The sequence below is a fragment of the Pristis pectinata genome, chromosome 17 (assembly GCF_009764475.1).
Source record: "Pristis pectinata isolate sPriPec2 chromosome 17, sPriPec2.1.pri, whole genome shotgun sequence".
Classification (NCBI taxonomy): domain Eukaryota; kingdom Metazoa; phylum Chordata; class Chondrichthyes; order Rhinopristiformes; family Pristidae; genus Pristis; species Pristis pectinata.
In genome coordinates this window covers 13833406-13859104 of record NC_067421.1, presented here as the reverse complement: position 1 = coordinate 13859104, position 25699 = coordinate 13833406, and the positions used below count along the sequence as shown (strand labels likewise).

Sequence of the window (25699 nt, the reverse complement as noted above, 5' to 3'; positions counted from 1 at the left end):
ATGACTAGAGGGCAAAGGTTTAAAGTAAGAGCTAGGATATTTAGAGGGAATTTGAGTAAGAAGATTTTCATCCACAGGGTGGATGAGACCTGAAATGCACTGGCTGCAGGGCTAGTGGAGGGAGATAAACACAAATTTAAGAAATATTTAGATGAGCACTTAGTGTCATGGCATAGAAGGCTATAGGCCAATTGCTGAAAATGGTAGGTACTTGGTGGTTTGCATGGACATGGTGGAATGAAGGACCTGTTTTCCATGCTGTATGACTCTTGAGAGTCCTGGGAGAATGGAATGAGTTTAGGGCTAGGACTGCATGAGTCTTGGATGTTAATGCTGTCCTTGGACTAGGGAAAAGAAAGGAGCAGAATAGGTAGCAGATTGTATTGTCTTCAATCTTTCTGAATATTAAGTCCAAGAACTCATGGCAGAGGTTGGTCAGGATTCATTGTGCATTTCAGAATTATCACAGAAGTGCAAATTATTTTGGCAAAACTGAGTAGGACCTGGTGGTGGTTTGTGGTCCAAACTGATCAGGCCTTTGTATGCCATTTCTGTCGTCTGTAATCCTGGGAGGAGGGCTGTGCCAGGGTAACATTTCAAAATGAGAGGGGGTAATGCCTTTTAAAGGGCAGGGTAACCATGTGCAGAGACGAGCACTTGATAGAGTAGATCTGTGGCTGCAAAAGTGTTATGACAAAAGAGAACTATTTTTCCAGGACAGGAACAGAGGGGATTAGGGTTGGAAGGATGAGTTTGAGTAAAGACACTAGAAATGTCCCCACCATGAATTGTGACAGTGGGAATAGCAAGGTCATTTGAGGCAACGGGGAGATGGGAGAGGGCACAGTTCAGGTTGAGATTGAACTGGCCAGGATAAAATGTTAGCAAAGAAAAATTTTAAAGGGATTGGAGGGTGGAATGAAGTGAGGTACTTGGAGCAGATGTAGTGGCTTGTGATCATTCTGCTTTCCACAAACTCCTGCCTAATGTTGATCTGACACAACACCTGCACTGTCAGCTCCACGTAGTTTTGGTTTATGTATTTAAAGTTTTATGCAGTTAATGCACTAAGATTATTTTAATTAATACAATTAATTTGAGTAGTTTTAAATTGTTAATTTGATGAGGTGTTTATAGGTTCCTGTTTTTAAATACTTCATGAAACTGGCTATTCTGCTACACAATGTACAAGTACGTTAGTGCTTGGTAGTTTGATGGATGTACATATAATTACAAATCTTCAAACATTCCCACTCAGAGTTTAATCAGTCTGTAAATTCATGAAGCAATAAATACCAAACTTTCATTTGTTCTGTATTAATTCATCTCAGCAGTGTTATTTCTACATTTGCCCTTCAGGGCTGCTTTGTAGTATGGTGTGGAGGAGTGGGTAAAATGTGGCTTCTGCAAAAATTTGTCAGTGTTGAGAAATAAAATCTTTAGCTGATTAGGAAAATAGGTTTTATTTGTCTATTCTAAGCACATTAGGAATTAAAATGTGTATTAAACGTGACGACTGCCAAACTAACATTTTGTGTGGAAGTGAGATTCTGCTGTGAGGTGGCTCCATATTACTCGGATATTAATGGGATATGTTACCATTTTTCTATATCATTAGCTGCCAAAGGTGTGCGTAGAGGAACAGAGGGAAAGAGAGAAATCAGTTAATTTAAACTGTGCATTTTATATGAAGTTACCTTGAATCAAGAACTTTCTGTCACTATTGATAATGTACATCAAGGAAATCGCTGGAGTAATCATAAAATCAAAAATATTGTCATGGCAGAGAAGCAGGCCGCTCAGCTTACGAGGTCTATGCCAATTCTTTGTAGGGCACTCCATTCGGTATCATTCCCTTACTGCTTCCCATTTTTCCCAGCAGTTTGTAATTTTTTTGTGCCTTGTGTATCTTTTGCTGGTGCAGGTTTATTTGCAGGTAGTGACTTCCAGGACATACCACAGTATCTGTATAAAGAAGTTTTTCCCCACCCCTCTATATCTTTAACCCATATTTTTACATTTGTGTCTCCTGATCCTTGAACCTTTTTTGTGGGAACAGTTTCTCTTGACTGGCTCTGCATAAATCAGACATCAAATCTCCTCTCTCTTAACTTTCTTTGCTTCAAAGGGAACAACCCCAGTTTCTCCATTCCAAGCTTGTATCTGGAACCTTGCCAGTAAATTTTTTTCTCCACCCACTATTCACATCCTTCCTAATAGGTGACTAGGATTGGATGCAGTACTCTAGTTGTGGCCTAACCAATGTTTTATGAATGTTTGATGTAACTTTCCTGTTTTTTGAATTCTGTATCTCTATTCTTGAACCGAGGGTCCCATATGCTTTGCTGCTGCTATCTCAACATAATCCTACCACATTCAAGATTTATACATAAATTGTATGCATCCAGGTTACAGCTGTGCCATTTTTTGAGATTTTGTTCTGGGTGTTTTGTGCGAGTAGCCTTGAAAATATTAATCACCCATCTTTACCCATGTGTTTGCAGAGTTTCAGGGTGTGTAATTTCTGTAGAAAATCTTTTTAATTTATGATATTAGTATTTGATCCAAGATGTGTCAAAGTAAAATGTGTTCTTGGCATGAACTGATAATTTTTTTTCTTGCCCTCAGTTTTCCTACCAACTTTATGTGGGCTGTTATAATGATATTCTGGCCAAGCTTGTCTGCTTAGCCCGAAGCTTCATGTTCATGTTGTCTACCTTTGAAAATAATTTATGATCTTTTTCAGGAAGTTATTTTAGAATTGCCCAAAATGTTTGCCTCTAATAAAGATTTTTTAAAGATAACAATCTGGAAACTGAACTGTTGGTGCACTGTTGCCAAGCTCTGGGTAGAAATGCCCTTGATAAAATCTAAATTAGTCATTCTAGTCTTTGGAGCCATTCACAGAATAGCATATACTGAACTGTCACTTTTTGATACCATCTTGTTAAAAAGCTATAAATCTTTGTGATGGGTGCTCTGACAGTATTCTGGCATAAATATTATTTTGAAGAATATTTATGCTAGATAATCTCAAAAGATAACAAATATGGATACATATGTGACATTTCCCATTTACTGCACTGGCCATCTGTGAATGAAATTGCTAATCCAAGTAGTTTATAGAGGCATATCTCTTATGAATTTGGTTGAGACAAACCCAGAGTCATCTTTCGTTAGATCCTCAGAGGTGCACACAAGGAGAGCAGGTTTATTTCCATCACTAGAATTGAATTTGAACCCAAGTCATGATGGGTGCTATGTTAGTGTTATAGAGTAAAGTGTACCCCAGTATCCCTTGCAGTGTTTAGATTCAGCTTGTGATGTACAAACAGTTGGTATTTTACAGCTACTTTATATAAGCCAGTATGGTGTCGATGAACAAATTTAGGGGAAAAATACTGGGCATGAAAATATTATCCAGTTTCTCATTTAGTAATTTAAATGTATAATTTATTTTATCATTCTACACATTACAGTTGTCTTGAAACAAAAATAATTTTCTGGAGTGGAAATACCAATTTAAATTCAAACACACAGCTTCTGTTGCTTGTGACCATATTTTACATTTTTCTTTCAAAAACTCAGATTTATTAACCATCTTTCTGGGTCACGTAGTATCCTATAGGCTATTGTCCTATAAGATAGTGTGTATAACAAAATTTAACGCCTTGCTAGTTCATTTACAAGAACATGGGCCAGATAGAGGAATTTGATGTCCTTTGAAATTAAAAGTGATTCCCTCAAACTCAGTTTTATGTTGTGGAAATGGTACATTGGTAGTTCACCTAATTGTTCTGCAGATGGATACTGTGCTGTGTGTGTGGTTGGACTTCAATCCCATTTAAGGCCCAGGTTTCGTTCTTGATGCAAGTTAATTGAATTTTAGCCACTATTTTCTGCAGGGCACTTGGATTGGGGATGAGGGGAGAGAGAGGAGGAGGAGGTGGTGGTGGTGGTGGTGATGGTGGGTGGAGGTGAAATTAGTTGGTGTTTCTGGATTACTAGCACAGTCGGAAATGTGTTCAGAAAAGACAGAATTGTTCTTCACTATGAGCAAATAACCTGTTAGACTTGCTGTTGGGCTAATGGTGTTGAATTGGGCAAGGTACTAGATGTCAAGCACAATTGGTGAAACTGTACTGCAATTGGATAATCCTTGCCTTTGGAGAACATTGTAGATTTAAGTTCCAGATTTCAGTAATGCAGATAAATATCAGGAAGCATTTTTGGCATGTTACACTCAGTTCTCTCTTTTAGAGAGGAAATGAAATAAAAACAATTATGCAGCAACTGGTATGAATGGAACATGAGAAATTGTAATATATTGGATAAAATGATAGAAAAATACATGAACTAATTCCTTGTTCTTTTTATTTCAACATGTTGACACCAATTCACTGGGAATAATAATTCTTTATGAACACTTTAGTATTATACTATGCTAATTAAGTATAATTCAACTCAAATTATTACCATCACAATAACACTGTACTGATGAGACAGGATAATACATTGATCTTTTGATGGACCACAGGGTGTCTTTCCACACTTCATGACGTGATTCACTCACATGAGCTTGTGCCTACCATTTACCAATGCATTTGCCAGAGGGAAAATAGGTCATCAACATGAAATAATTGGCTAAAGATCTAGAGGAAATTTCTTTAGTGATTTATTAAGATCAAGAACTATCTGATTAAAATGTCGCAGGCAGATTCTGGCAGCAACTTTCCAAAGGCAATGGGATATAGTTGAATGATTAATTTCTGGGTAATGTAATGAAAGCTAGAGCATAGCACTGAATTGAAGAGTTCTTAAAAATAACTTTTAGGGAGGATAAGCTGAATGACATCCTGCTGTGCTATAAGTTTCTATGATTACCTTCATTAAAATCAGAGTGAGAAGATGCTTAAATGCAGCTTTGTGAACATTTTGCCTACTCTCCATTCAGGCTTTACTGTAACCAGTTGCAATACATTTCAGTCTGCAGCCCCTAAACTAATTATATGCTGCTTGTTAGTTACTTGTTGGTTATGGTAAGTCTCTTTGATTTTTGAATTGCTCACACTCTCATTGAAAACATTTGAGTTCCATTGATTTTTTTTGCTCCAGATCTTTTTAAATAGTATAAAGCATTGTGAAAATGAAAGTGATTTGTGATGTTCAACAACTTTATTCTGTGGGCTAGGAGGAGGTGGTTGATGTTGGGTCAACCTTTACTAATTAATCTAAATGACATTCATTTTTGTACTGTCAGATTTTTTTTTCATTTTAGAGTTGTCAAAATGTCAAACCTGCAGACACTTTCTCCATCCTCTAATCTCAGTATACTGTCATTATTTGGAAGATTATTGTGCTTCTGTATATTTTAGTTTTTTTCAGAATATCAGGTCGCACAACCTCTTCATGATAGAAATGGGAACTGCCCCAGTAATGTTCCTGTTAAAGCCTGCTCTGCATATTAAAATTGATATGATAGAATTAAATACCACCTCTCTCCCCATCTTACATTAACAAAAGATTCTTGTATTGCTACCCCAACTTTTGAAAACAGAGTGCTCATTTGTTTTGTAATGATGAAAGCTCTTTTCTGGAAACTTGAACAAATTGTACTTTCTTGTTCCAATGTGAGATGGCTGTCTTGGTTCAGGATGTGCATATTAAGTCATTGTTAATTTCAAATGGTTCAATATAATTTTAACCATTTTTGTGTAAATCAAGGCAACTGTTCAGATTATGTGTTTTCTTGCCATGTTATCGCTCTTGGCTCTTCATTTTGCCGACTCTTGCTGGAATTAGGTTCTGCATGTTAACTGTCTGGCACTTCACGTAAGTGGCAGCTCTTTATTGAACTGAGGAAGTGATTGTTAGCTGTTCCACTTTGAGGAGAGTACAAGAACAAACCTATATTCAGCCACCTTACAAATGAACTTTTAAAGAAACTGTGTATAGCGTTCAGCAGCAGAGATCACAGTGGACAAACAGAGGCCTATTTTAGTTCCCTTGTCACTGTCTCAACAGAAATCGGGGAACAAACTTTGTACTCCCCTAACTTATGTGGGTCAGTACTACATTGTGTACTGCATTTACCTGATGGAGTTGCCACATGTTAGGAATTTTAAATGTGAAAATCAAGCATCCTTTGCACACCCAGAAAATCACTGAAAGATGCAATGAGCATGTATATGCATGAGGTAGTTAATTTTTTTTTACTAAGGTTGGTCTGAAAGGTGTTTCTAGTATGTTGCCTTGTATTGAATATTAGGTATGTGGCCAACCTAGGGCTGCAATGAATATTTGGATGTTCAAATATTCATTTGTGTGAGGAAGTATTTCATAACATTGCCTCTGAACATTTTGTCTCTTGGCTTTGATCCAGACTCGGCTCCATGTAAGTTCTGTAGAGGATACACATCGGGGACCGGTGGTTTACCGAAAGTGGAGTGGCGCCGGTTGCACAGGCATGACTGAGGTATGGCGGCTGCAACACGAGTGGTTTATTTTCTGTAAACCACATTGTCCCCAGTGTGTATTCTGTTTATGCAAAGTGCACGGTTCACACTTCTATAACCAGTGAATATTTTAGTTTTGGATATTTATTATATATGAGTGGATTTATTCAGGCTTAGTTATTTTTCTTATAACCCTAAAGGCACTGGCTCGCTAGATTATGGTTTCAGTTTGCTGGCTATCTTCTGGGCACCTTTGCCTTGTTTAGCATTGTTACTGATGTGCATTCCTGCACTGAGGTCCAGTCTTTGTTTATTCTGTGCTTTATACCATTAGATCACCTGGATGCAGTGAATATGTTAAAGGAAACAGGTAGAAAGTGGCCTTTCTCTCAGGCAAGAAGTCCTCCCCACTTGATTTTTTTTGTTCCCTCTGTCTATCTGCTCCACTCAAGGTGGTCCAGTACACACAGGCACATGAAAGATTAGCCCTAATAATTGGCTCATGACAGATTACAAACATCTCCTTAAACATATTGTGGAATGTTAAAGTATGTTATACCATACTTTAGTGGAATATGAGGAAGATGGCTCAGATTAGAAATGGGCCAAATGCAGCTTTTGGTTTGAAAATAAAAGTACAGTTCTGGTGACAGCTCTGTAGAGCTGTAAATCATTGCCATAAACAAAGTAGCTTGGTGTCCCTTTATAAATATTTATTTATCTCTATTGTACACATTTGGTCATTATGAAACCCTGCCTTTTTGGAAAAAGGCAGCATTTAGCAAAGACAAGGGTTGTTATTGATGTTTCTCAAAGTAGTAACTTTTTAATGATGTTGTAATTTGATTGCATATAATTTGTAAATGTTAGAAAATTTGTCTTGTCTTGCCTCCTTCCCAAAAAAAAGTATCAGCAGACTATTAGTCCTGTCTTGTTTTATTTCCCTAAACTTTGTGCAGGGTTTCTGTTTCCTTTGTTTCTTAAAACTGAAGATGTTATGATTACTCAGAACAAATGCTTAAAAGCAAAATTCAGTGCTTCCTCTAGAAGAAATATCAGCCATGGCTCAGTATTGGTACTCTTTCTTTTGTGCCAAGAGATTGTCAATTCTTGTTTCAGTCCAGAAACTGGAGTTCTTAATCGATGCTGACATTTTGTGCTGTCAGAAGTGGCATCAGTTGAGTGAGCCGTTAAACCGAGGCCTCGTCTTCTCGAGTGAATGTAAAAGATTCCATGGCACTGTTATGAAAAAGAGCAGGCAATTTGGCTCTGGTGTCATGCCCAATAGTGTCCTCCTAACCAATGTAACCAAGTAAGTTATTTGGTCATTGCCTTATTTCCTGGGTTTAAATTGGCTGTCTTATTTCCTGCATTGCAATAGGGACTTTGCTTTTCAAACAAGAAAGAACTACATTAATTATAAAGTGCTTTGCATGGTCCTGAGATTGTGAACAATAAATTCAAATTCTTTTACTTTGCCTACTATTGGTTGCCTAATTAGTGAGCTGAAGATTCTTGTAGATTGTAGTATTTTGCTTCATAATTAGTTTGGTACATGAGACTAAAATTCATGCGAATTATGACAATTCAACTAGCTAGTCGGCAGGCTAAGCTAGAAATTATATTTTCCTGAATCCTTTGTAACACGTTGTTGTCTGTCTTTTTCCTCAAGCATCGGACTATGGAATGAGATTACCTATTTTTCGATCAATGCCTGAAGATCAAGTTCTGTACCAAACTGAACGCTACAATGAAGAAACATTTGGATATGATATTCCAATTAAAGAAGAAGGCGATTATGTATTGGTTCTGAAGTTTGCCGAAGTTTATTTTGCTCAATCTCAACAGAAGGTAGTTTTATTTGCTGCTTGGTTGTGAGATGGAGGTTTGGGGTTCTATATACAGGAAGGATTGAATTGAACAGAGTATTCTCAACAATTAGTGAGTCAGGCAGCAATAACATGGAAGGTCATTATGGTGGTCCACAGAAGATTTCTTAACTCTGGAAAGCTTGACTTTAATTTTTACAATGTGTCCTTGAGTCCTAGATTCCCCATCAAATGGATACAATTTTATTTTTTAATAAATTTCTATCAAATCATTCCATAAGCTGTCACATTCCAGGGGACAGAACCCTGGTTTCTGGAATCTAACTTTTTAATTTAATGCTTTGAGAGTCCTCGAACCATGTTGCTTTCCAAAGTCAGTATATCCTTCCTATATTGTGCCTAGATCTGCTCACAGTAGTTCAGCTGTATCTAATTTCTATCCCTTTGGTGCTATAGATATTAAGTTGTAGGAACGGGCTTGAGGAATGAATGGCTTGCTTATGTTTTCAATAGTAGATTATGCAACAGTTTTTCTTTTAAAAAGAAACTGTGTACACTAAAACAGAACTAAATTCTTTTTCAGTACAGTGTGGATATGTTCCTTTTCAATGGAATTTGGGTGTTGTATTTTCTGCAAAATTTCTTAGGCAGTTACAGGAATTCACTTTTTTTTGATATAGGACAATATTATTGACATTCATTTAAAATGAACATGCACTAATATTACCTCCTGTTACAAAGACCCTACATATTGGATATATTATGTAATAAGCACTTTTACATTGGGTTGTCACTTCAAGCACTTGGGATTTGCTTCATTTAAAAAAAATCACCCCTCCCAAAAGAAAAGGCTGCTCATTTTCTGTTCATGTTTCAGTGTTCAGAAGTGAGGGACTTGTACCATGACGCACATTCGCTAACGAATTTATGAACTAAATTCTTAGCAGCAGTTGCAGAGTTCAAAAGCAACCAAGACGTATGCGACAGTGGCAAAATGAGTTAATCCATCTTCATTCAAATTTTCATGATGAGATTAAAGGTTTATACACTACAAAATAAATTAATATACCAAGACTGTTCATTTGCAGTAATGTGCACATAGTGCAAAGTGCAGCAAAATTCATTCATCTATCAACTTCACAGCCATCAAAAACCATGTTCCTGCAGAATTGAAAGAAAAAATTTTAGTATGCTACATTGTGCAGTTTATCATCTAGATTATATTGAGCAAACATTCACTGAAGCTCAATTTGAACAAGAAGTTGCAATATGTAGAAGAAAACTGAATGGTGATTGATAAAACCGTATGAAAATGTTAGCGATCAACAAAGAACTTGCAGAATTAAAATCAGAAAATGCCAGAAGTACTTATCATGTCAGGCTGAGCTCCAAAAAAAATCTTTACCTGGCATGTTTCAGGCACTTTATTGTTGGTCTTGGTGCATAGAGATTTCTTCCTCTTACTTTAATCTTTGGGCATCACTCTTATTGTGCTCCCACAGTACAATGTATTGTTGGAAATGCGGGCATCTCACTTGCTTTATTTACTCTGCTGAATCCAGCTTCTTGATTCAGTTCAAAATTTAAACCACTATGTGAGAGTTGAAGAGCAGCTTTGTTAACTGGCAAAAGAGGGATTCCTGATTTTTAGCTTGCTAATCATATCCTGCAGATCAAATGTCTTTTGGAGTGTCATTAAGTATACATTAGTTAAAATTTCTGACTTTTTAAGGAATCTTGAGGGTATCAATTCATTTGATTTCCAAGCAAGTGATTAGCAGTGATTAGAATTAAATATCTTTAAAACAATACTATTTCCACTTTTTAAAAAAATTAAGCCTTTTTTCATTTAAAGCAGCAATTTCAACTATTGGCATAAATGTTTGTTCCATGCTTATGCCAGCAAAGACATGAAATATGAATTTAATGCATTTGCATAGACATTTGAAAAGCTGCACAAGCCACAACTTTTTTTAACGTCAGTGCTAATCTAGGATAATTTCTGGCAAATGTATGGAATGATATTTTATGCACATAAACTTAATTGTTGCTGGTAGTAGCAAAGAACATTGTGACAGATCAATTGGTTCAGCGCAAACAACTTTTATAAATTAATTTAGTTAAGTAATGTCTGGGGTTAATTTATTTTTGATCTGATGCAAGCCACCTTTAACCTTGTGTGTTGCAGAAATTTCCATCTTTACAACAAGTCTGCCAGTAGTGAATCAATATGCTGGTGTTAGGTTTTAAACCAGGTCCTACCAGTGGCTGGCCTTGGGGCTTCTGACATTTATCCTGAGATTGATGCCAGCTGCACAATGTGCCACAATGCCTAGGATGCCCAATGCATATGCAACTTCAATTCTGGCTCTTTTTTTTCCTCCCAGTAGTAGCAGGTCTATAGCAATTAGTACATCATTCCAACCTTATCGATGTTTTAAAAAAAACTCTGTAAACATAACCCAGTTTGCTAAGGGTTAATTATGACAACCTAGCTAATAGTTTTCAAATTCCTTGTATGCAAATTTCACAATTACAATCCTGTGTTTTACTGAAATTCTCTTGACAGCATTTTTAATAGATGTTTAATAATTGATTTAGAATCAGTTTAAATGCAATATAAAGCTATTTTGATGGATTACAGAATATAATCTGTGAAATATCACACATATATAAAGAAGCACATATTTTGGTGTCACTGAAGATACATGGCCTAGAAATCCAATTGGGCAGGGCATGTTTCTTGTGTACTACATGATTTAATTGAGGTAATGAAATCAATCACAAAACATTGAGTGTCTCTTCAGGCTCATGTGGTGCATAATATGTCTTTGAATCGTATGCTTCCTTGATGCTCATGCACCTACTCATGAAATTGACCACAAGGTCAGTTGGTGTGCAATACACATTCAATGTTATTGGAGGACAGATAAGTAATTTGGAAGCAGTTTGGGCCATCAGCAAGAAAGGAGGCCTACTTAAGTGTTCTTTAAAGGGTAGACTTTATTGCTTTGTTTTTGGGCTTGCCACTACAAAAGACAAAGTTGAGTTCTGTTGTGAGCATTTTTGTTTGAAGTCATTTGCATTCGTATGGAGGAGAGTTAGCATTTCTCTGATCCTCTTCACCTCTGCTATATGAAGTCGGCAAAGCAGATTGCCTGCTCCACTCTTCCTCTCACACTCTTTACATGGCTACATCTGTAGCCATCCTAATGCTTCCAGCATTCATTCCAATTGGGAACCTGCCCTTTTAAAGGGTATAGTCATGGGGGGCATTATGCAGGTATGTTTGTACTTCGTGTGTAATTCCCAAGATGTATATAGTTCGTGTGTAGTCACACCACTTGCACATGTGAGTTCATGCATATTATGTGCACAAAAAATCGTTCTTTCTTGCACAGTACCTTTTTACTCTTCATGATGAAATTTTAGTCCAATATTTTTTATGTTAAAATTGAAGCATAACATTTTGGGTGGGATATCCATTTGTACTCCCTGGAGATGTATGAAAATTACTTAGAATTGCCATGCGGAAATGCATACATTGGTGCTTGGCTTGAATTGGATGCTAACCTAGATGTTCCCTAGTTTGTGCATTGTTAACTAAACTGCCCCATGGGGGATTTTTGTTTTGAAATACAAGATATGATCATGGACTCCAATAATGCAGTCGGAGAAGCCTCTGAGTTTGAAATATTTTACTGTGGAACTTGAACCCTGGAAAGGTAAATGAAAGCCAGAACAACAAATAGGGACACCTTTTTCTGCTTTGACAGGCTATTGGTTGAAATAGGATTTGCGTCCCAAATATTATGCCTGTCTGGTACTGTATATGGATCTTTAGGAGAAAGATGAGAAAATGCAAAGTGAGGGAGGCGGTGGAGTTTTTGAGTCTTTTACTTTATAGAGAGGCTTGAGATATTTTATTTGTTGTTTTGCTGTTACTGTACAGAGGAACGGGAAGCAAAGAGGCAAATCCTAACTTATTTCAGTCTACAGTGTTTTCCTCATGCCTAATCACAGCACGTTGGACATATGAATTAGGAGCAGGAGTAGGTCACTGTACCTCTTGAGCCTGAGCTGCCATTTAAATAAGGCCTTGGTTGATCTGATTGTAAACTAAATTCTGACTACCTATGGTAACTTATAACTTCCTTGTCAAGAATCTATCTATTTCTGCCTTAAAAATGTTCAAAGCCTTTCCTTCCACCACCATTTGATGAAGAGTTCCAAACACACTCAACCCTCTAGAGGGTAAAATATTGCTTCATTGGTTTCTTAAATGTGCAACCCCTTATTTTCAAACAGTGACCCGTAACTCTGAATGTTCCCACAAGAGAGAACATACTTTCCACATCCAGCTTAAGTCCCCTTAGCGTCAGGTTCCTATAAACCCCGCCCCCAGTCGCTTGTCTAAGCTACAGCAGATACAAACGTAGGCTATCCAACTTTCCTCACAATACAACCTGCCCATTCCAGGTATCAGTCTAGCAAATGATCTTCTGTGAACAGTTTTAATTGCATTATCATTCTTCCCTAAATAAGGGGACCAAAACTGTGTGTAGTACTTCAGATGTAGCCTCACCAATGCCCTTCTGTTATCTTTCCTAATTACTTGTTATACCTGCATTCTAACCCTTTATGAATCATGCTCCACTACACAGAGATCCCTCTTCATCTTGTTCTGCAATCGCCTTTCAGATGATATACTTTTTTTTAAAAAATTCCTGCCAAAGTGGACAATTCAGTATTTCCTACATTATACTCCCATGTTCCAGATCTTTGCCCACTTGTTTAACCTATCTGTATCCCTTGGTAGCCTCTACATACTCTTCACAGCTTCTTGGTAGTGACACAAAAATGTTGAAAACCATACTTGCCCCTTTATCCAAGTCATTCAGATAAACAGTAAAAGGTTGAGGTCCAACCACCAACCTGTGTGGCACACCACTCATTACATCTTGTCAACCAGAAAAAGATGCATTTATTGCCTCCTCTGTTTCTATTAGCCATTTCCTTTGGTTCTTCTGTCCATGCCAAAATGTTGCCTCCTACACTGTGAGCTTTTACTTTCACAACTTTTGCTGCAGTGCTTTACCAGATGGTTTCTAGAAATCTTAAGTATCATACATCTTCAGGCTCCCTTTTATCCATGGCACATTTTATTTCTTCAAGAACTGCCACTTGTTCCCTGAACCTCCTGTGACCTGTGGTCTGTTTTCTGATCTTTCCCCTTACTCCATTTACTCCATTAACTCCATCTCCTGCTTACCCATTTCCTGCTGGTGATTTGACCTTTAGAACATGTATTACTAGATTTTAAAAAGCTGTTGAAAGTAAAATCAATATAAAATATGGCAGAATGTAAAAGTGACTTATTAATACTTTGTCTTGGTTCTCTGATGCTTTGTGGTGCAAAGAAAGAGTGAGTATCATGTCCCTTATCCTCGCCTCTGTACCCAGAGGCTTCCTGATCTCATTGTTAGCAATGGCCATCACATTCCACATAGGAGAGCAAGGCAAGATTCTCCAGGCATCCCTGGCATGTCTTTATTAACTGATTTATTGAAGACATTGCAAGAGGCTTAGAAGGCCATTGTTTTGCTGGCCCTTTTGGCTGAGGAGTGAATAGAAAAATGTTAAACGGAAATAGTCATTTGCAGTTGTGCCCTGCAGGGATATTTTGGCTGCTGCTTTATTAAGTGAGGTAAATAAAACGCTTTTTTTAAAAAACTATTCATTGTTTTTTTTGTTGTTGGTCCATGATGGTTTCTGTTCTTGAATGTACACTCCTTGTGGCTTATTAAGTTCCCCATTTAGTAGCAGATATTTCCTTTAGCAAGTGGTCAGCAGGCTGGTCTACCTACAAGATGCCAACCAAATTTATTGTTTTTAACAAAAAAAGTGACACTACAATATGCTGTGAAAACTGAAATTAGCACACAGGATTGTTCATTTTATTTATCTAGAGTATGACCTGATGTAGATGGATGGATGTATTATTTTCAATTGTTTAAAGTATTATTATCAATGACTCAGTTGATAGATACTCAGATGAATTAGGATTGAAGCCAAGTAATTATTTTTGACTGAGTGAAGTAGGTATGTCCAATTTGTCTGATGTGTTTCTTTCGAGTAATTATGAACATGGTAACTTTAATAGTAATTTAAGCCTGAATTCATGTAGAATGTGTAACAGCATAATAACTTGGGTTTGAAATCGAAGTTTGATGGAAAAGTTGTCAACTTCAAATGTTTACTTTGTTTCTCTTTGGGCAAATGTTGGCTTATCTGAGTATTTCTGGTGTTTTATTATCTGTAACTTTGGGGGGGAAAGCTGTTCATCTTGCTATATGTTGCTTCTGCCATGATGCACATGATATATAATTCAATTATAAATTTGACTTGCGGAAAATAGAATCTGCTTTCAATGTGGAAATGAAACTAGTACAATCCTGAATTCTAGTCCATTCTCTATCAATAAAGACTTGATTTTACAGGAAGGAATAATTTGAATGAAAGATGTTTAGAATCATTTGTTTATTTTTCTACATTTTTATCTTTATTAGTCAACTTTCTTGAATCATTGAGCACTTCTAACACCTCTGCCTTTTTAAACCTTTTACCTTTCAGGGAAAATGAGGCTGGTTAGAGATCTCGACTTTCTAGAGGCACTGCTGCCAAACACCATTGTTTGAGCTGTTTTCAGTCCCAACCATCAGGTGTTACTCTGCCACACCCAGTCATCTATTCTTGCAGAGAAATCATGGCTGTGTGTTGCAAGTACTTTGGAGACCTGTCTGAATTGGTATTCAGGAGGGTCAGACACTTTGAAGGATTTTCTTTTGAGCAGGGGACTTTACACCTTTCTGTTTTTCATACCAGTGTTCTCATGAAGTTAATTGGTTATCACAATTTTCACATTAGACACTTCTGGTTTGGAAGTAAAGGTCTCTTTTCATGTCAACTTCCCTGTCATTGGTTATGAAAAATGTAATTTTAAATTCCTGAACCCAAACTTATTCTAATCAGGCTGAGTTGGTTCAGAGTTTTAAAAAAAAAATTGCTGCTGTAGCAGCTGCGAAAATGCAAATGATTTTTGAGAGAGAATGTTGTCTGGATAAATCATCCTTTTAGTTTCTGAGTTGAGCATCTTAACCTACTGACCTGCCAATCAGCATTACTATTCAGATGTGAAATCTTATCTATCTATGTGAGAGTAGGAAGTCTTTGGCATTTGTCTATCTATTCTCCTGCTGTGTGAATAGAATGAAATGACACCTCATTAATTCATGCTTATTTGCTGAAGCTAAAACCACAATAATATTTACACTTTGTACTCCACTTTAAAAGTTTGGTTCCATTGTCTTCAATTTAATTGAAGCAGTTTATGGTGCTGAGCCACTACTGCATTTCATGTTTAGCGTAATTAACCAAGCATGAATTTCCACTCTTGGGTCTTCTGGTGTCTTTTCACATTTAATCTCCAACAATTTTTGGGTCAATATAATGGGCCTCCTTTTGAATACAGGAAGTCCCCGACTTACGAATGCCCATACTTACAAACCGACCTTCGTGGTCGGTTCGTAAGCGGGCCCGGTCCCCAATCCTACCACGGTGGTGGTACACCTTCTTTGGCCCAATCCCGGGCCAAGTGCGCATGTGCGGCTGGGGCCATGCGCAGCCGCGATCCCCGGGCCAAGTGCACATGCGCGGACACTGTTTCGAGTTGCATACAAAATCAGGTTACGAACAGTCTCAAAAACGGAACTCATTCGTAACCCGGGGACTTCCTGTACCTAATTAAAACACCACCAAGTCCAAGTGTCTGGCTGCTAATTAAATACTGTGGGGGGAAAATGAAGAACTTTAATATGGTAGAACAGAAAATGCAGTTTGAATAATGGAAGCATTTTAATTTACCATATTGAAACTGTTGAATGATGGTATCTATGAAAGCACATTTATTTATTACTGCTTACAAGTGTCTAGACTACATCACAACTTTTGTTTATCATTCAGATAATTTGTGGATTGCCTCATATACAAATGGCGCACTTAAGTTCAGTTTTGGATTTGCTCCCAACTCCTTATGCGTGGACTATAATGCTCGTAAAACACCTGTTGTTTTCAGACCTTGATTGTTGCAAAATTGGTGGCTTACTACTTCCAGCTTAACTGGTTAAACTAGAAAACTGGTACTGCTCACCTAGCTGTATGGGTGTATGTGTTGGAGATGAGTTGTAGTTTTCTAGCTCTGTTTTTCCAATTTTCTGGCACAATATTCATACTCTTTTCGTCACGGTGCAAATATTAAAAGTAGAAAACACTGAAAATGCTGAGCAAGTCAGGGGCTGCATGCAGAGAGAGCAACAGTTTGCGTTTCTGGTCATTGACCTGTCATTAGGATACAAGTACAGATAACACGAGATCAAATTAAGTCATGCGTCATCAAAAAATGTAAACCAGACTGACTGTTATAAGATGGGCTGCTGAAATGCTGGAGATTCAGGCATTAAGCTGGAAAATGAAGTGCTAACAAAGGGATCCTTCCATAAAGTTAGCCCAGTAGGGTTGCTACTTTAAAAAAACTATTTCAGCCATCTAAATAACAAGGGGAGGGGGAATAAAAGAAACCCACTTTACCATCGTGAAATATTTTAGGGATGTATTGTTAATTATCAGGGCAATTGTTTTTTTTAAATCAACTTCCATTGAGAAGAATAGGCAAGCCTTTACTGGTCTTTATTCTGAGAGTGTGTTTTATTCCCTCCAGCTTTATTTTTTTTGGAAAAACAATTAACTTGAATGAACTATAAGGTGCTAGCAGTCACCAAATATTGTACACACATCGAGCTCCATTGGTATCCATCAACATGCTAATTAATATTATTCATCTCTTTTCATAATTGTTCACAATTATGATTCAAAGCAGAAATGCTGTTCTGATCCTAGAACAATCCCATAGCTTAAATATTAAGTAAATATTTGGCTTGATATCACTTATTAAGGGTATGGTTACAGTTAGATAAAAATGGAAAACCAAGTACTTGAAATTTACTTGAAGATTGAGAAAACAGTTTAGTCAAATGGAATATTACATTCAACAGTTGTTACTGAATTTAGGATTATGCAAATTTATTTTAAACTGTATTTTTAGGATTGATGTTGTTGAATATGAAGGTTCCTTTATATAAAAAAATATACAAAACACTTCAGATATTTGAAATCTGAAATACAAACAGAAAATTCTGGAAAAAATTAGTCTAGTACCTAAATATGGGGAGAAGAATTGTTAACATTCCTGGCTTTGGTGATTGGATGTGTGACAAGAAAATCTCTGAAATATTAGCGATACAACAGGTTCTGAGCAAGTAAAGCGGGGGAAAATTAGTGGTATTGGGAATGGGAGATTGGACAGGTGGTGTGGGATTGGGGAATGGTGAGGAGGAAAAGGAAAAGACCATGCTTGTGATAGGACATGAAAGAGTAGATGGCAGGATGGATTAAATTTAACAATATGATCATCAGCATCTGCTGTCCGAAAATTTGTGTGCAGTGGCAATAATCTAAAATTGTTGCACTCAGGATTAAGTCCAGAAAGCTGTAATGTGCCTTAATGTAAACCAAGGTTCTGTCCCTGTTGAATTTCATTGGAATTGTGTAGAAGATGGTAGAACTTTTCAAAATGTGGAGTCTCCTTACACTTTGCTTCTTGCCTGGGTCAATGCAGGAGAAATAGTCCATAAAGACCCTTATTTTCTCTACTCTGCAGAGACTGTTCTTGTTTAGATGTGCAACAAGAGAACGAACAATCACCAAAGCCACAATATTTGCAACAACAGGGTCAGGCTAAAGTTTAAGTGCACTTTCATTGGAAGTACTTGATGAAGACCTTTGAAACTTTACTGTTAATCGGATATGAAGCACCAGCAAATCTCAACAAACTCTTCCAATCAGTTGGCAACAAAGCTGCACACAATTGATTTGCTTCAAATGGCACATATTGATGGGCAGCAGGTTTTGCAGCAGATGTAGACTTTGATTCCATTTTACATTGTTTTTGGGTGCGAGGGGTATTTGCCGGAAGATGAAGTTCTTGGCCTATATCTATTATCACTTAACGAAACACTGGACCAGATTTTGCTGTAGCTGGCATTCAACAACATCAAACAGAAAATGCCAGAGAAAGAGAAAAACCCAAAGTTAACATTTCAAGTTGATGACATTTCATCACAACTGAAGTTAGAAATCAAGTGTTTAATGTTGCAGAGAATGTTTGTGAAGGATGGAGACCACAACAGATTGTGACACAATAATTGCAGCATATTTGTCTGAGGGAGATGTAAGCATAAGATGAATGAAGTTTGGAGGAGGGGAGAAAACAAGCAATGATGAAACTGAGATCTGGAATGGCAATTTGGGTGAACTCCATTCGTGTACATTTCACTTCCAACCTACTCTAAGCCTTCATTATGTTGCCTTGGTTTTCCAACATTAGGTTCAGTATTCATTGTTCTGGTATTGAATATAAATGGCAGCATTGGCAGGGTTACTATTTAAAATACTGACAGTATTGGACATGGAATCACTGTCTTCATTGTTAGTGCTTTAAGGTTAAGGATCTCTAAAGAACCCTTTCCCAATTTTCTTTTAGCGGCAACTAGGAGAACTGAAACCAGGACTACCACTAAATTTAAGACCCCAAATATTTTGTTTATCTTGAGCATTCAGGAAAACTTTGTCATGTCTGAAGGAGGATCTGGAATTTAATCAGAAAGTTGCACAAACCAATGGATTGCAGATTAAATGTATATAATTTTAATAAATTTATATTATTGTTTTGAGGGGAAGAGGGGCGCTATTCTGGTACTTTTTGCTTAGTTAATCTAGAAAATAGATTCATGGCAAGGCATGACCCATGTCATGTCCAGTGTCCTGATGAACACAAATGCAAGAAGTGATAAGAAAATTGCTGAAGACGTGTGCATTCTGTGTCAGAGAAATACAAGTCTTGTTAAAGGTTCCCTAGACTCCTTGGATAGTATACTTCAAATTGTTCAGTACTCTCAACAGCCAGGACACTCCTCATTGCTCTGTTTATAAAAAAAAAGTGGTACTGTGCCATTCAAATTTAATTTAAGCTCGAGTTGTGCTAGATTGTGCATAATTCTGGATCTCCTAAGTACTCAGTGGGAAATGTGCTTTCTGAACTTGGGATTGGATTTTTATTGGCATTGGACATTGTTTCAGCCTAAAGCTCCTCCAAATAATGTTGTTGTTCTTGCAACACTCGGTGTATTTCTGTTCTAGACCTCAGTGGTCTGAAAAATGACAGTTATAGTTTGCTCATAAAACAAGCAGCTTTTATTAAACCTGTTTTTCCTGAAACAAATGCATGGGGTAAAAATGCCTTTGGTGTTCTTGTTCAGTCTTTTTACTGTTGACTGTTCTTTTGAGATCCTCTTTTTTATAAAAAAAACACGAAAGGGAATCTTATCTTTAAAGTTTGCATGTTGGAAAAGCCTTCATTCATCACTTGGAAAAACACCTTTTAATAGAATAACAACCCCTTTCCCCTTTTGATCTGGGTATTTACACAAGGGCATCACGGAAGAAAGGTTTTTTATTTGAAGTGCTGTCGTACAATCGAGCAAAGTTCTTTATCAATAAAACATTCTGCATTTGGAAGAGTAAAATTATCAGATTTAAAGATTTCTTTAAGCTCTTCCATTCCTTTCTTGCAGTTACTTATTGGGATTGCCTTAGTGTAAGGGGCCTAGATGGGATGGAATTTTCCTGGATGCACTTGGCAAGGTTTTTAAAGCAATAAGTCAAGATTCCTATGAGGGAAGAAGCTGTACTTGACCTTTAATTTAGGAGGTGAAGATGGGCAAGTTGTGGGAATGCCAGTGGAGGAGCATGAAAAATCCTGCCTCAATTCTGATGGGAGTTTTTTGTTTGAAGAGCTCACTAAGAAAATTAATGAAGGCAAGTTGGTAGACATGGTATACATGGACTTTAGCAAGGCTTTTGACAAGGTCCCATATGGTAGGCTAGTCTAGGAAGTTGAGGCACATGGGATCCAAGGTGTTTTGGCAAACTGGATCCATAATTGGCTTGGTGATGGGAGGCAGAGGGTAGTGGTGGATGGTTGATTTTCTGACTAGAAGCCTGTAACCTGTGGTTACTGCACAGATCGATGCTGGGATCTTTGTTTGTCGTATATATAAATGACTTGGATGAGAATGTCTGGTCTGATGAGCAAATTTGCAGATGATACGAAGGATGGTGGAGTTGAAGATAGCGAGGATGATTGCCTAAGCATACAGAGGGACGTAGATCAGCTGGAAAGGTGGGTGGAGCAGTGGCAGGTGAAATTTAATCCAGACAACTGAGGTAATGCATTTTGGGCCCTCTAACTTGATCTCACCGATATAGAGGAGCCACATCGAGGGCATCAAAAGCAGTGGACAAGATTGGAGGAGGTGCGTGTGAATCTTTGCCTCACCTGGAAGGGCTGGTTAGGTCCCTGGATGGTGGTGAGCGAGGACCTATAGGAACACTGTGCCAGTGTGAATGGGGTGCATCTCACAGGATTGAACCTGGGTCACAGTCCAGACTGGGGAAAGGAATGGCCTGAGTTATTTCCAGCATCTCTTTCCCCAGATGAGCCTGGCTTCAGTCCTAGTGGAAAGACAATGATCCGTTCTTCTTCCTGTCCCCATGTAACAGGCTGGAGAGGGGCTGAACAGCCTTTGCCTGTCCCCATTCCCCTCATGGTTGTAGAGGAAAGTGCCAGGGGATGGGAAGGGTGGGTGGGTAAGGATGAGCGAACAAGGGAGTCACAAAGAGAGTGGTCCCTGTAGAGAACAAATGGAGTTTAATCTGGACACATGAGGTGATCTATTTGGAAGGTTAAATGTAAGAAGAAAGTACAGTAAACATCGGGACCCCAGGAGCTTTGATGTACATAAGGATCTTGAGTTACAAGTCTATAGCCCCCTGAAAGTGGCAACACAAGTGGATAGGTTGGTAAAGAAGGCATACAGCACACTTGCCTTCATCAGTCTGGGTATTGAGTATAAAAGTTGGCAAGCCATGTTGCATGCATATAAAACTTTGATTAGGCCACATTTGGATTACTATGTTCATTTCTGGTCATCACGCTATAGGAAAGATGTGGAGACTTTGGAGAGATTGCAGAAGAGGTTCACCAGGCTGTTGCGTGGATTAGAGTGTATTAACTATAAGGAGAGATTGGACAAACTTGGATTGTTTTCTCTGGAGTGTCTTTGTCTGAGGGGCAACGATAGAAGTATATAAAATTATGATAGGCATAGATAGGGTAATCTTTTTCCCAGGGTGAAAATGTCAAATACTAGAGGGAACGGATTGAAGGCGAGAGGGGGACCGTTTAAAGGTCATGTGCGAGGCAGGTTTTGTTCACATAGAGAGTGGGAAGTGCCTGGAAGTGCTGCCAGGGGAGGTGGTGCAATGTTTAAGAGGCTATTGAACAGACATATGAACAGTTGGGGAATAGCGGGATAGGAACCATGTGCAGGCAGATGGGATTTTACTTGGATTGGCATCGTGGTCATCACAGACATGGTGGGCTGAAGGGCCTGTTCCTGTGCTGTACTTTCCTGAGTTCCATTGCCACCATAGGGAGTACTTACTCACTGAGCCAGTTAGGCTGGAGGGAGTAGGGTTTAACTCTTCCTCCCTTTCATTCTTCTGGCTCCAGAGGTATTAGCAATGTTCATCTTAGTGTCCACAAAACCTATGGTGGTGGTGTGTCCTGATGTAGGGTTTCAACCCAAAATATCAACAATTCCTTTTCCCCTACGGATGCTGCTCAACCCACTGAGTTCCTCCAGCAGATTGTTTATTGTGTAGATTTTGTAGATTGTGCTTCTGCCATGCAGGACTCATAATATGGACACCTTTTCCTGCAAGGATCCAGGAATTTTTTTCCAGTCTCATTTGTTCAAGGACTTTGAGGGATATTTGTGCTCCCTCTGAAGTTCTTGGCACAATCTTTACACAGACAATCATAGCATGTGTGAGATATGGGCCTGGAAATAATCTGGGACATGTTAATTGATGCTTTGTGATGGGCCACACAAGTTTTGTCCATGGGCCCCCTGCTACAGTGTTCTTTAGTGCTTAAGACCTAATGGGAAGCTAGTGGTAGAACTTTCATGGTTTCCAAGGCAAAGATTATTAAGAGAAGTCTAGGGAAGGGACCTCGGCACAGGGCATAAGCAGAGAACTCTGGTCAGCTATGGCTACCGGCCAGGTTTATGGCACCAATGAACTGGGTTCTGAAGGGCCTGAAGAAGACCTGCAGCAAACTGGGGTGGTGGTGGTGTTCAGAACAAAGATAAATTTGAAATGTTAAAGGAGACTGCAAAGGGATCCATAGTAATGACCCAGCTCCCTTTTAAATAATGCAGAACAGGCCTTGGGGTCTGGTGAAAGCCACCACCTGCATGAGTGGTTTGAGCCATTCAAGAGTCACGAATTTTCAGCAAGTGAAGTCTAGATATGCTTTAAACATCTATTGTCATTATGCATGTCCCAGTGCTCCCACGTATAAGCACAGCATATACACAGGACTAGGGTAAAAAAAAATGCAACTTTTGCAATTTGCCTATTAGCTTAGTTGATCATTAGTCTAAATATGGTCACGACTGCACAAAAAGCATCATGTTACACAAATGAATTTGTAAGCCTTGGTACTTGACATCTGTGATGGATGTGACCATTAAGCATTTAGTAAGCAACTAAGTTGATAACAGTCAGCAGAAGGTAACAGAGCTGAAGTATGGTTAAAATGTTGTGGTTTAGGGTTAAACCTGCTTGGTGATGAGTTAGGAGAAAAAGTTAATGGGTCTGCTGAGCAAAAAAATTGCTGAGTATCAAATTTGAAATTTAAAAAAACAGAAAATGCTGATAATACTCAGCAGGTCATACAGCATCTGTGGAGAACTGGATTAATGTTTCTTGTCAACAACCTTTTGATAGTTCTGATGAATATTTCCAATAGTTTTTTTTTGCTTTTCAACCAGGATGTATTTTGATGAAATCAGATTTTTGAAAATTAAATTGTAAAGACTTCAATATCAATTCACAGAATTGGATCTTGTCCAGATATAATTTTATAAATGAGTGTAAAGTTACAATCATTTCTTTAAAAAAAAATCAATCAGTATTATTTTGGTATATAGATTTGAATGTGTTTGTGTTCTGACATTGTTCTGCTACAGGTTACGTGAGCAAATGCATAATGGTTTAAATTGGATGATGGTGTATTGTGAAAAGCAACATCAGAGCACTTAATCAAAATGGTGGCCTATTGTGCTGTAATTGTATCCAAGGCAGAGCACACTTTGGATATCCTTGATGTGGTTTTGAATTTGGGTTAAGAATCAATAGCTTTCCCCTTTGTCAAAAAATGTGCCCAACATTTGAATGCTGACATAGAGGGCACAGGATCTGATGCAATATGATCTTGTATTTCTGTAGTATCTTTTGACACTTCTCAGGAATATTATAAACAAAATCTGACACCAAGGTCACTAACAGAGAGAGGGTTTGTGATAAGGGCATCTTCAGCAAAGGAAAGATGGGGAGAAGAGATTTGAGACAAGACTTTAGAGCTTGGGGCCTTGGCAGCTGAAGGCGTGGCTACCAATTTGGAGACGTATTGGAGAATAGAGTTGTAGAAGCACAGTATTTCAGGTGACTTATAGTGATGGAGCAAATTTGAGAGAACTGCATAGGCAAGGCCATGGAGGGATTTAATGGCGAACTAGAGCTAAGCATTGTCAGCATGTATGTAACTGTATATCTTCCCAGTTCTGCATGAATTGACTGGTGTAATATTAGCTCAAAGTTGTTGATTGCCTTTGATAACAATGTATTCTTTTAAGTTCATTTTATCTGTTTAATGTTGAGCATGTTTTTGATAAGCTAATCATCAGCAACTTCTGTCATAGTGGAAAGGAAATGTTATCATGTAGCATTATATCTTTCCATCAAAAAAAAACTTTGGTCTTAAATACAGTTATGCCTTAACAGTTTTGCCATTGTGGAAATGTTTGACATGTTTGGCATGTGATTCAAAACTGGTACTTTTTTAAAAAAAAGTTTTGGATGGAAAAAAATTTGTAACCTTATCTACCACACAAAGTCATGGAGAAGTTGCATTCATTTTAAAAGCTAAAGAAAATCCTTTAAAATATAATCATAGCTTATTTATTGGTTAAATAGTTTGAGATTTTCTTTCTTCTCTCTCTAGGTCTTTGATGTGAGATTAAATGGGCAGCATGTGGTAGTGAAAGATCTGGATATATTTGATAAAGTGGGACACAGCACGGCACACGATGAACTGGTGTCCTTCTCTGTCAGGAAAGGAAAACTCAGCGTTCAAGGAGAAGTCTCTACATTTAATGGAAAACTGCTGGTAGAATTTGTGAAAGTAAGAAAATCTTTTATGCTACCGAGTAGGATTTAACAAAAATGATCTCTTCAACACGTTTGTGAATTGCTGCTACAGAGGAAGATTTTACGGGCTGTTTGTATAGGATAATAGGTTTTATTAATTTATTAATATTAATAATCTTAATAGGTCCTCAAAGACCAAAGTTCCTTCTTTGTTTTATTTCTATTTACTTCAAGTGGCTTATAAACAAACACAATGATTTTCTTAGGCCATTGAGGCAACATCAAACAGCCATTTCCAAATCCATGTACCTGGCGAAATCAAACAGGGGAAGGGAGTAAACAACAAATGAGCTAGATTTTTGATCAGCAATTTTTTTTCTCTCTCTTCTTCTGTCTCACTGCTCATGTCTCTCCCATTGTCAGCAGCTGTTTGCTATCACTAATGAAATAACTATGTGGAACAACAGGTTGGGTAGTGATTCTCCTGACTATAGCTGTTCTGTTCAAATATTTGTCTGCTTGCCTCTTGTCCTGATGTGGTTAACTCGTGATTGGGGTACATAACATCATTGCCAAGTCAAGTCCTGGGTTAATCCCACTGGGAATACGGTATGATTTGCATTCCACCACCACCACCACCACCACCACCCCCCCCCCCCCCCGTCAATATTGAAACCAGTTATAGCACCATTTTTTGATATCCAATAAGTGATCATCAATACTAACAGAAGATAGAGAAAGAATGATAGGACTATCTCGTCCACCTGGCTCTCATTTTCGATAGATATATTTGCAGGGTTACTAGGGGTGCCCATCATGTGTTTTAGCTGAAAGTGTAACTGTCTGGGGTGGATAACATTTTGGTTTAAGATGTCAAATCAGCACTGAAGTCGTCAGAGCAAAGATTTTTTGATTTAAGGATTTCCAGGCCAAACACACAGTGGTTTAGGCTGGAGTTCTGAT

General features: G+C 38.0%; 1 protein-coding gene across 4 annotated transcripts in view; it reads left to right on the top strand.

The window, feature by feature from the left end:
* mlec (malectin) overlaps positions 1 to 25699 on the top strand; it is a 40054-nt gene that overhangs the window by 4574 nt on the left and 9781 nt on the right. For 2 of the 4 annotated variants that reach the window (XM_052032290.1, XM_052032289.1), the window contains exons 2-4: positions 6383 to 6475; positions 8128 to 8306; positions 24591 to 24770. In XM_052032290.1, coding sequence (XP_051888250.1) covers positions 8142 to 8306; positions 24591 to 24770 — 345 coding nt within the window. In that variant the 5' untranslated portion in view covers positions 6383 to 6475; positions 8128 to 8141. Of the gene's footprint in view, positions 1 to 6382; positions 6476 to 7574; positions 7768 to 8127; positions 8307 to 24590; positions 24771 to 25699 lie in introns of those variants that run through there. The other 2 variants (XM_052032292.1, XM_052032288.1) reach the window with 2 other exon arrangements.